General features: G+C 47.3%; 2 protein-coding genes across 2 annotated transcripts; both read left to right on the forward strand.

Moving 5' to 3' along the window:
- The first annotated feature begins 3318 nt into the window (after positions 1–3318).
- Positions 3319–6714, forward strand: LOC121177406 (lecithin retinol acyltransferase-like). The gene is made up of 2 exons (XM_041031738.1): positions 3319–3990; positions 5679–6714. Exons 1-2 carry the CDS (start codon positions 3418–3420, stop codon positions 5829–5831), a joined length of 726 nt encoding a protein of 241 aa, XP_040887672.1. The 5' UTR covers positions 3319–3417; the 3' UTR covers positions 5832–6714.
- Positions 6715–7873: 1159 nt separating this feature from the next.
- Positions 7874–10749, forward strand: lratb.2 (lecithin retinol acyltransferase b, tandem duplicate 2). Its single transcript, XM_041031741.1, has 5 exons — positions 7874–8088; positions 8294–8399; positions 8636–8710; positions 8892–9044; positions 10594–10749. Exons 1-5 carry the CDS (start codon positions 7874–7876, stop codon positions 10747–10749), a joined length of 705 nt encoding a protein of 234 aa, XP_040887675.1.
- The last annotated feature ends 967 nt before the right edge of the window (positions 10750–11716 follow it).

Consider the following 11716-nt stretch of genomic DNA (forward strand, 5'->3'; position numbering starts at 1 on the left):
ACACCAGTGATTTTTTCTTTAACACTCGACCAGTGGAAACGACGACAAGCTCCAGCGTCTCTGAGCTCGAAGAAAAGCGTTTAAAGTTCTGGTTCTTACTCAGGTCGAACTTTATGTTTTCATGGACGCATCAGAAACTCACGGGAAACACATGAAGCCTTACTGTGGAACCACACGTGCATTTTCTGTCACTGTTGATTTGATTCGATGCAGAGCCACGTTTTAATCTCTGACAGGTTCTCTGACATGTTTCCGCTCCTCGTCCACTTTGGAAACACTTTTTTAAACTTGAAATATTTTTAAAGCACACACGATTAAACCTGTAGAATCAGAAATCTCATGATTAAAGATCTTAGATGAGTAAAACTAAACGATGAGCAGCTGAAACATGGAAAGAAAAACACTCACTTTGATTCTTCTTCTTCCTGCACAGAGAAAATCACTGAGCACATTAACATAATAAGCTGATTTCTGAAGGATGCTGTAGATTTTAAGCTGAAGAGATTAAAGATATTTTTATGAACAAAGCTTCTGTTTGAAGTTAGCTGTGTTGGCTGTGTGTGTCTGTGTGTGTCTGTGTGCGTCAGTCCCTCCTCTGTCTTGTTAACCTGTAAAACGTCTTTGTCACAGGAAGCAGAGCAGCAAAAGGTGTCGACAGCAACAAGACAGAAACCGTCAGCATCTGTTTCACTGGTCACAGGAGCCACAGTTTGTTCTGCTGCTTTTCAGTTCTGCACTGTGACAAAACCAAAACGATCTGCCCCGGGGGGACTGCACCGGGGGGGGGGGGCTGCCCCGGGGGGACTGCACCGGGGGGGGAGGAGGTTTGGGTGAACTGGTCCTTTAAAGCACCAACACAACACAGACTGGTTGTTCCCACAAACAGCAGGTTCAGCATCAGACTGACACACTGAGGATGAAAGATGTGATTAACATTCATCACATGCAGGCGGCATGGGAACAAGAGAGAGAGAGAGAGAGAGAGAGAGAGAGAGTGTGTGTGTGTGTGTGTGTGTGCACTCATTCATCAGTGTGAGAGCTGCAGGTCGTCTGTTGAATCGTTTGTCAGGACGTTGTCGTCTTTGTGCTGCTCAGACTGACAGAGGTGAAACCACACATTCACAGCCTCTCTCCCTCCCTCTCTCCCTCCCTCTCCCTCCCTCTCTCTCTCCCTCTCTCTGTCATGGAGGATAAAAGGAGATAAATTACGTGTCATCCATCACTGCTCTTCTCTCTTTATCCCTCCTGTGGCGTCTGCAGTCAGATCCTGCTTCACTGAAGTCCGTCTGTCCTTCAGTCAGTCACAGGAGTTCAGCTTTGAGCAGGTGGTGACTGACTGACTGACTGATGGACGGACAGTTTCCTCCCGGGCCTTACTGTATCTGCTGAGACTGTTCAGGACCACAGACCCAGGTTCCAGAGCTGTGGGTGAAAGGTCAGAAACCAAACCGCTTCTGTTTGACCTCCATGGAACGAGAGAGGAGAAGCCGACTGCACTTCCACCAGGCCACGTGCTCACGTGATGGCAGAGGCTATCGGCGTAGAATGGTGTGTCGCTTAAATATGGCTGCCGCAAGGAACTGTGGGACAGCATAGTCTCCTTTCCTTTGGTAAAGGACGCTGAAGGAGATAAGAGAGGAAACAGTGAAGCACCTTTCCTGGTCACGGCTGTCGCTCAGACACTTCCAGGTCACTTCCCTCACAGAGAGTTTGTCAGAGCTTGTATTTGTTGTATTTTCACTTAAATGTGACTGTGCAGAAAGTTTGGACTGTTGGAAAACTCCTGTGAAAAGAAGCTAATTCAGTTTCTGTTTTCTGATAATCTGCAGGTTTTATCCCATTAAAAAGTCCCACATCTCCTCCCCACACTGCAGGAGAGCATTAACACCCTGCAGGGTAACACACACACACACACACACACACACACACACACACACACACACATACACACACACACACACACACACACACACACACACGCACACACACACACACACACACATACACACACACACACACACACACACACACACACGCACACACGCACACACACACACACGCACACCGCAGTCAGCTGTCACTCAGCTCCATTCACTCTCATACAGCAGCTCAGCCGGGGTCACAGCAACACACACATTCAGCAGCCAAATGTCGTCCTTCCACAGTCATTCAGCAGCACTGAGGCTGCCTCAGCGGGGGGTGGGGGTGAGTGAGGGGGGGGGGGGGGGGGGTGGGTGAGGCTCTGTGTGTGTTTGTTTCCATAATCTTCCCTTAATCCCCAAATCCTCTTCTTCTCTTTAGAGGAAACAGAAGAAAAGCAGGAGCAGGATGAATGAGTGAATGAGTGAGTGACAGGAATGAGAAGCTTCCGTCCTCTGTGAGTCCATCGTGGTCCTGCCGGTGGCGTCTGTCCAGCAGCATTCAGACGCCTGGACGAGCTGAAGCTGCAGATGATGGAGTCCAGACTCCAGCACTGAACGGCTTCACTGATACCAGGAGTGTGGACCAGGACACGTCCACGTCCACACTCATTAAAGAATGTGTCCAGGTCCAAACATGTCCACACAGTTTTACCCCTTTAATCATCTGAGACACTGTGACTGTAGAACTGAACTGTGGTGGGGTGGTGGGGGGGGGGGGGGGGGGGGGGGCTTTGCTGTGGTGGAAATTCTGAGTGCCCTACATTTGGCTTTGAGGTAAGAGAGTTTGTGTGTGTGTGTTATATTCTGTCCATTTGTCTGTCCTCTTTGGTTCTTTGGACTGATTGGAGGACTGCCTTTAGTTTTGAGTTTGGCTCCGTGTCTGTGATCATGTCTGTATCATCAGGAGTAAGATACAGTAAGTAAGGAGGAAGAATAGAGAGAAGAAGGAACTCGCTTACAGAAGTTTAACTCTGCTGGTTCTGTCTCAGTGTTCTCTGCTGTCTTACTTCAGTCTGTCTCTCCACAGATAATAAAAACCTCAGTGTCTCGCTCCTCATCCAGACTTTCAGTCTCAGCAGCTGTAACGTCACTCACAACGTAACTCACATCACCGTATTGCACTTTGCACTGTTTTTTTACTGTATTTATATTTTACCTGTGTTTATAGTCCTTATTTATTCATTTCTATTGCCTATTTCCTCATTTCACTGTCTACATGCCATATCCTTTATCTTTTTATACTGTTGCGAGTAAAATGCAACGAAATTTCGTTCTGTATACATTGTATACCTGAATGACAATAAAGTCTGTCTAAGTCTAAGTCTAAGTCTAAGTCCTCCTCCTCCTCCTCCTCCGCCTCCTCCTCCAACTTTCCCCAGAGGAGGAAAAGTCTCCGGAGAGGACAGAGGGAGGACAGACAGAGGCAGAGGAGTCGGGCAGTCAGACAGATTTTCTCTTCTTCTTCTGTCCTCTGAGTTTCTTCTTCGCTGCCGTCATGTTGGACACACTCACCTTCCTCCTGGAGAAACTCTTCCTCCTCGCCCACATCAAGCTGTCCAGCCTGCTGCCTCCGCTGGGCAGAGAGCGCGGAGACGCGCCGCTCACCAGGCGCTGTGACCGGGATGACCCTCCGCCGCAGCCCGCCGGTGCTCCGCAGAAGTTTCAGCGGGGAGACCTGCTGGAGGTCCCGCGGACTCTCTTTACCCACTTCGGCATCTACCTGGGCGACAACCGGGTGGCGCACCTCATCCCGGACATCCTGCCGGTGCTGACGGCCGACAGCCGGCAGATCCAGGAGATGGTGACCAACACGAGGCTGCTGCTCGGTGTCCTCTCCAAGCGCGCCAGCATCCGGGTGGACTCGGTGGAGGACTTCGCGTACGGGGCCGGGATCCTGCTCAACGCCATGGACCGGGCGGTGCGCCGGAGCCCGCTGTCCGGGGAGGAGGTGGCCCGGCGGGCGGAGCGGCTGGTCGGCACCGTGTCCTACAGCCTGCTGTGGAACAACTGCGAGCATTTCGTCACCTACTGCCGGTACGGGACGGCGCAGAGCCTGCAGACCGACCAGGTGAGCACCCGGAGCCCTTTGGCACGCAGAGGTGGACCGGGTCTGATGGTCCGTCCACAGTTAGAGGAGTGTGCTCTGCTGCAGGTTTCTGCGGGTTGATCACTTTCATGAAAACAGATCAGCAGAAATCTGATCTGAGGCCATGTCCTGCAGCGTTTCCCGCCTCTGATCACCCAGTGTTCTCCATCATAAGCTCGTGGTGTGAAGGTGTGAATGAAAACTTTATCCTGGTTTAGTGAAGTGACAGAGAGAGAGAGTCCTGCTGCAGGAGGCGTCAGTCAGGCGGACTGAGGCTGCAGCCTCGTAAAACACATGGAGCCATCAACCCGCGCTCTCACTGCTCTGCTCGGCTTTAGGCTGTGACTTCGGTTTGTCCTCAGGCTGAGGTGCAGCTCTCTGACGGTGTGTTCATCCTCTGCAGCAGGTAAAGGTGTAAAACAGCCACAGAGGCTCTGAAGGCGTTTGATTCAGTGAGAATGAGGTCAGAGAAAAAGTGTGTGTGCTGAGAACAAGCTGAGAAAAAGAATCATAACACAAAATCATAACAGCATCAAGCTGAGCGAGACTTTACATTAAAACAGATGAGAAGTGAATAAACCCTCAGATTTATCAGGTTGGGAAGATGAGAACATTTTACTCGTGACAGTGTTTTCACAGTGATCTGAGTGCTGCTCCTTCGTCTCCTCCCTCCTCCTCCTCCTCCTCCTCGGTTTTAAGGTGTGAGCCTGTTTTTAAACCACAGGAAAATCTGGGTCGCTCCTCGGAAAAGTCCAGAGAACAAGAGCTGCATTCAGGCCGGAGCCGCCTGCCAGAAACCAAACAGCAGCAGCAGAGAGTCTGAGTCAGTGCAGGCTGATGGTGATGAGGAGGATGAAGGAGGAGGGGCAGGGGCTCCTTCACTGTTTGTGCCTCTCACGTGAGGCTCGTTTAAAAACACTTAACGTTCTGGATTTGTGTTTCTCGAATCCTCAAAGACTCTTCTCCCCGTCACATCCAGCCTGCTGCACCATGACAAAGGTTCTTTATCCCAAACAGCGGCCATCTTTGTTTTGATTTGAGAACAAAGTCATAACCTGAGAAACTGTTTCAAAACTTTTTCATCAGCCAGTGGACGGAATATTTTCTCTAGATTTGTCTTTGTTGACTCATTTTGGTGAACGTAATATAATGCAATGTAAAATAAGTGTAAAGCATGGGGGATGTGAGGGGGCGTGGCCTGTTTGTCCAGTCAGGCTCTATGCCCCACCCCCCACCCCTGGCACAGAGAGACTTTCCCCTCCTCGAGTTTCACTTCCTGTAATTGCTAACCTAAACATCTGACCTGCCTGCAGCCGGGGACTCACAGTCTGCCTCTTACAGGTCCATTAAAGGGGGGTGGGGGCCAACAGGAGCTCTGTCAGGGGCCTCAGAGGGCCCCACAGTAAAATAAACAACAGCTCAATTATATTCTTGGGTCTTTGAGCAGACGCTGGCTCAGTTAGACTCTACATTTTTCTGTTTTATCTTTAAAGGTTCGACAGACTTTTTCAGTGATTATCTAAACTACAGAAATAATAAGTACTTACCAGTTTCTCTTTCGGGTCCTTTGTCTGAGGGTTGGCAGGTTGAGGTTTCAGGTTTTTAAATGTTTTGTTGGTATCTTGATATCATTTTCCCCTGTTGTCTTCCCCCCTGTCTTCTCTCTCCAGTTTTGTGAGTGGCTGAAGTCGTTAATCCGGGACCAGCGTAACGTCCTCCTGACGGCACTGCTGGGGATCCTGTCCATGGTGTGTTTGGGAATATCCTCCAGCACCGCCCTGCCCACCCTCTTCATCCCCTTCACCCTGTGGATGGCCAGCTAGAAGTCTCAGGAGGACATCCACCATCACTGCTGGTGTGAAGCAGGATGAGCCACGTGTTGATGGACAGGACAGAGTCGTCTGCAAACAACTGCATTACTAATAATGTTATAGTCCAAGAACTTAAATCCATTTGTAGCTGCACATGAAGTGATTGGTTTTCATGTCTGTTTGCTTAGAATAAGCAGAAAAAGAAGAAATGAATCATTAGCATTAGCAACATTAGCAACCAGGACTGAACAGATAAAAAAAAATTAAATGGCCTAAAAGACTAAAGCAAAGAACAAAAACATTACCCTCTCTGTTGGATGGACAGCTGGTTTCCTGAGGTGAAGAGACAGAGACAACTTTAACACAGTTAAAGGCCTGAAGTTTTCCAACTTTAAACTGTGACGTTAACGGGACCAAAGATCATTTAATAATCAGATTTTCTCCGAATTTTTTTTACTTTTATCGAACAAACAGGATGAGCTGTTTGTTGGGGACTATTTTCAGTGGCGGATTAAACGACGTTTGGTGTTGTATGTGTGTTTGTGGCAGCAGGACGATGTGTGTGAGAGAAAAAACTGATGAGTGATGAGGGAACATGAGTTAAGTTGAGTTAAGGTTTTTGTGACACTACTTCTACTCTGCAGTATTTTCTGAAATCAGGTTTTTACACGTTTACACAGAGAGACTCCGACTCTGTGGCGAGCATGTAGAAAAAAAACTGTTTCTTTGGCTCGTAGGTCAGAATGTGTTCATTTCAGCCCCTGAAGCTCTTCTGTACATATCTGTAGATATTCTTCTCGACCTGATTGTTTTCTAACAGTCACAAACTTTTGTACAGAAATGATTTTTTACGACGCTGTAACACTTTTGTTGTTTTTTTATGTAAATAAAGGAAGTGGAAGGAGAGTGGACTCGCTGACTTCTCTGGGTCTGAGACGTGCTCAGTGGTTTGGGTGTTAAACAGGAGGTCACAGTTCAACTGTTACTGAATCTGTACGTTTCCTCACTAACTCATCAGTGAGTAAGAGCATCAGCTGCTGTTTGTTCGGAGAATCTGTGTCAGTCTGTGGAGGAAAAACTGTCCTCTGGACTCTGTTATGTGTCGCCCTCTGCTGGAAACCAGTGGAACCAGCATGAGACGTGGTTAAACTGGCTGTTACAGAGCACTGCTTCACACACACACACACACACACACACACACCAATGATATCAGCAGCCTCCTGACTTTGACCTGGTCTGAGTCAGACGCACTTTTAAAAGCTCAGTGTGTATTTTTATAGTATCAGTGTCTAAAATGACACTCAGTATTTCACTCGTCTCATGGTGAAACCATCACGTGTGTCCTGCACATACAGATGTTGACCGGGACATTAATCAGCTGCTGGTCTCTCACAGTCCTGCTGAGTGAGCTGTGGTGGTTTTGCACAGAAATAAGACAAAAGAAAAAAAAAAGCCAAGCTGCTGTTGGGAAACTGAACTGAGTCGACAGGCTGAATTGAGAAACGGCCAGATTCAAGTTGCTTAGTGATAATAATCCTCTCTCCATTGTTCTGAGGTTTGTGTGACTCAGCTCAGTTCTCAGAAACAGAAAATGAGAAATAAAACTGAGGCAGGCTGAAAGTGCAGCATCAGCCCTGAACAGCAGAGAGCAGCTGTTGTGACGACAGTCGTGTTCATGGTTAAAAGAAATGAGAATAAAACAGAAAATCCTGGAGGTGAGAAACGTGCGACAGCATTTTGACCAAACCGAGTTGAGAACCTGAAACGCCGTGGACAGAGCGTGTGCAGGATTCTCTCCACTGACCTGTTTACCTGCTGTTCATCTGCCAGGTCTGAATTAGACAATGCTCAACTTGTTGATTGGTTTTTGATCAGAACTGAATTGTGCTGCTTTTCTATCATGACCTTTAGCTGCTGAGGACTAAAATACCCGGCGCTGACCCTCGACCAGCCCCGGAGGCATTTTCTAATCCCCTCTCTGCCCCTCCCTCCCCTCACAGAATAAAATCACCTATGAGGTGACGACTACATTTCCCTCTCCTTCTGCTCACAGCATGTTTCCTCTGCAGCTGCTCACTCTGCTCTTCATCTCCACACCGAGACATGACCCTGAGGAGAAGACGAGGCAGAAAGAGAAAGAGAACGAGGCAGACGGACAGAGAGGACAGAGGAGCCAGAGTAAGTACGACCTGATATTCAGGAGGGGAGACCTGCTGGAGGTGCCCAGGACGCTGTTCACACACTTTGGGATTTACCTTGGGGGAGGCAGGTGAGTCTGAAGGGCCATGGACATCATGATACTGTCATCTGATTGGTCAAAGATGTGATGAAGAGGGACGGTTCAGAATTCAAGTTTCTTCTCTCTGTCTCCTTTTTCCTCTCCTCTCCTCTCCTCTCCTCTCCTTCTCTCCTCTCCTCTCCTCTCCTCCTCTCCTCTCCTCTCCTCTGCTCTCCTCCTCTCCTCCCCTCTCCAGAGTTGCACATTTCATCCCAGACATCATGCCCATCATCACCAGTGACCAGTGTCGAATCAAACAGATGGTCACCAACAGCAGACTCATACTGGGAGTACTGGCCAAGGTAGCGAAGCACCCATTCTACCCAGTACACTGACTGAGAGCAAAAACAGCATTTCCTTCCTAAATGTAGCAGAAAAGTAGAAAGTGTCCATCTGGACAGATTCCAGTAAAGACGCAGAATCTCTAAACTGGACTGAAGTGCAGAGGTGGATCAGATGGACTCAGGCTCCTGTCAGGAATGGGTGTGTGTTCTGTATTCACAGAATCAACTGGTGTATAAATGTCTTTTGTCCTCAGTGTGGCAGTGTGAGAGTGGACTCAGTGGACGACTTCGCCTACGGATCAGAGATCCTCATTAACACCATGGACAAGGTGACTGAAATCCGACCCTGTCTCAGAGGTCAAACCAAACCCGATCAGAGTGTGTGAACATGTGCACTGTAAACACGTTGTCCTGGTTGAAACTGTTTTTCTTCTATTGAATAAATGTTAATCCATAAAAATCCCCACCTGCAGCTGCAGGCTACACTCACCTGTTCTGTCCTGTGTCCAGATGTGCAGCCGTTCAGCGCTGCAGGGGGAGGAGGTGGCCAGGAGGGCGGAGAAGCTGCAGGGCGACGTGTCCTACAGCCTGCTGTGGTACAACTGCGAACACTTCGTCATGTACTGTCGATACGGCACCGTGATGAGCTTCCAGACGTTTCAGGTGATGCTCAGCAACAGACATTTAACCAGGATCAGGATCAGGATCAGGATCAGGATGATCAGAACCAGAACCACTTTAATGTTTGAGAGTTAACATCTGTCCTGGAGCGTCTCGCGGTTAGAACAGTCTCCTTTGTTCTGTTTATCTCAGTTTGGAGCAGCTTCAGTTTGCTCGCGGTCATGAACCCTCAGAGAATCATCACCTGCAGAGAGTCAGTGTCAGTGTTGACCTTTCAGCTGGTTCATCATCAGTCAGTGAATGTAGCTTTCACAGTGCAGTTTAAGCAGTGTACCACTGCATGTACAGACACTGGATTATTATGACATTATTACTGGACATTCACTTATGATGAGCATCAGAGAAAATGACACTAAAAATCATGTCCGTGTTCACATTTGACTGAATTATGACTCATTTCTATGACGAACAACTAGTTATGACTAATAATCTTCACTGAGCGTAGAGAAGCAGCGAGCAGCAGTACTTCCCTCCTGTGGAACACTGTATTTACAGTTCAGCGGCTCAGGAGCAGACCTCCACTCTTTTCCTGGCTTCTGTTGACTGTTTCCACAAACCCGCTCCAGAAATAAGCACCTCACAGCTAAAGGTCAGATACTTTCAGCTGTGAGACGTTTATTTCCTGCTGCAGATTAATGCTGATCACAGATCAGACCAGCCTCTTTAATTGGGTTAAGCCTCCCTGTTGCAGCAACAGGCCGTCGATGAAAGCTCCATTGTTTCTGTGGTATTGTTCTCAGCTGCAGATGGTTGTCTCGCTGGAGCTTTGATTGCAGCCTCTGATTAAAAGCGTGACAGAGTGAAGTAATTGTGAAATAATGGAGCCAACAAGACGCTGGGTTTGATACTGATGGACAGAACAAGGAGGAGAGAGGAAGAGGAAAGGGGAGCTTCAAGAGTCAGTTAAAAAACCTAAAGCCTGTTTCTGGTACCATTCCCACTAATGTCTGACAAGCTGTGAGCTGAGAAACAGATCGTCCCTCTTTCCGTCTTTCACTAAACGCTGATGATTTCATTTGAACTGTGGGAACAGTGTGAAAACATTTAGAAAAAGATCATATAAGAAATGTTAATGTAGGAACTGAAGCTCATTCATCACAGTGTGTAAATGTCACAGTGCAACGACTCCTCCCAGAGGTTGTTTATGGTTCTGACTTTAAACTCGACCAGAGTCAAACACAAAAAACATGGAGTTATTTATTTTTGATTGAGGAAACAATAGATCTGTCATAGATTATCCAAAGGTCTGGATATGAATCTGGAATTTGTTATTTCAGTTCACTGCTTCACACATTTCATGCCTGAGACAGGGAGATAAATCAACATGTTTTACACTGAAACTGAACAGAGACAAAATAAAAGTTATAGACAACAAATAGGAAAAACTTTCTTCTACTAATACAGCTCAATATTTAACACAATAATTATGAACAATACATGAACTGTTCAGTACATGTACAGTACAAACATGGATTATCAGCTGTTTAACGTGAACACATCCTCTCGCCTCATCTCTTTTCCTCTCCATCAGTTCTGTAAGACCGTGAGGAAGCTGCTCCTGAGCCGGCGTGTTGCCAAGGCGACGTGGGTGCTGGGGGCGTGTCTGCTTCTCTACCTGAGGGCTGTGTCCACCTGCTCCGCCCTGCTGGCCGTCCTGCTGCCCTTCCTCATCTGGATGGCCTCGTAAAGGACGCAGAAGCCTGAGCGAGTGAGCGGACTCTCAGCTAACACCAGGATGGTTCTTGTCTTTGCGGGTCTGCAGTCTGAGAATTTCAAGTACACGTGAAAATAATCTGTAAAAATGTAAATTCACGACCTGAGTCTAATAAAGATTGTATTTTTCTGACAGTCTTGAGTTTTCGCTGAGAACCATTTCATCTGAATGTTGAACTGGACTCATTTTTTTCAGGTTTTTATTTTTCTTCTTTGTTTTCGTTGAAGAAAATCATAAATGTAGAAGGACCGCGCATTGTCCCGCCCCCTGTGCTCCGGATTCCCGCGCTGATTGGCTGAGAGTGACTCAGCTTCACTTCAATCAAACCGGTTGTTGACAGGTAATCAGTTTTTCCCCGGACGTTTTTTACGAAGTGTCGCGGTTTGAGGTTTGACTCCGGCTGAGAAGAAGACGTTTCACCCCGTAATGGCGAAAGACAGAGCCGGTGAGGGTTTGTTTCCGCGCAGTTAGCTAAGTTATCAACGGAACCGCTGATCGTGAAAAACGTTTTTTTCGGTGAAAGTTACCGGCAAACCGTCACAGAGACGCTAGCGTTAACACTAGCTAACTCATTAGCATGTTCTGTGCTAGTTTTTAACTAGTTGTTCTGTTTTTTGTACGTTTTTACTACTAGCTCACACGTAGTGGTTAAAAAGCTAATGCTAGTGTTGCTAATGTTGCTAACTGGTTCTCAGAGTCGGGACTGGGGGCTGTTACTGCCGTTACCTGAAGTTATTTAAAGGCTTAAATACGATAAAAATGTTGTGTTTTATTAAAAGCTATTTTGACTTGTTCGTAGCTCTAACATCCAACACCGTGCTTTAGTTTTCAGTCTGTTGTTTGGGATTAAATCTCTTAAATTGTAAAAACAATTATTTGTTAAGTCTGTAAAATAAGAGAAAGTAGTTAAACTTGGCTGTTACTAGTTTCCAGAGCCCAA

Source organism: Toxotes jaculatrix, chromosome 23, assembly GCF_017976425.1.
Source record: "Toxotes jaculatrix isolate fToxJac2 chromosome 23, fToxJac2.pri, whole genome shotgun sequence".
NCBI lineage: Eukaryota > Metazoa > Chordata > Actinopteri > Toxotidae > Toxotes > Toxotes jaculatrix.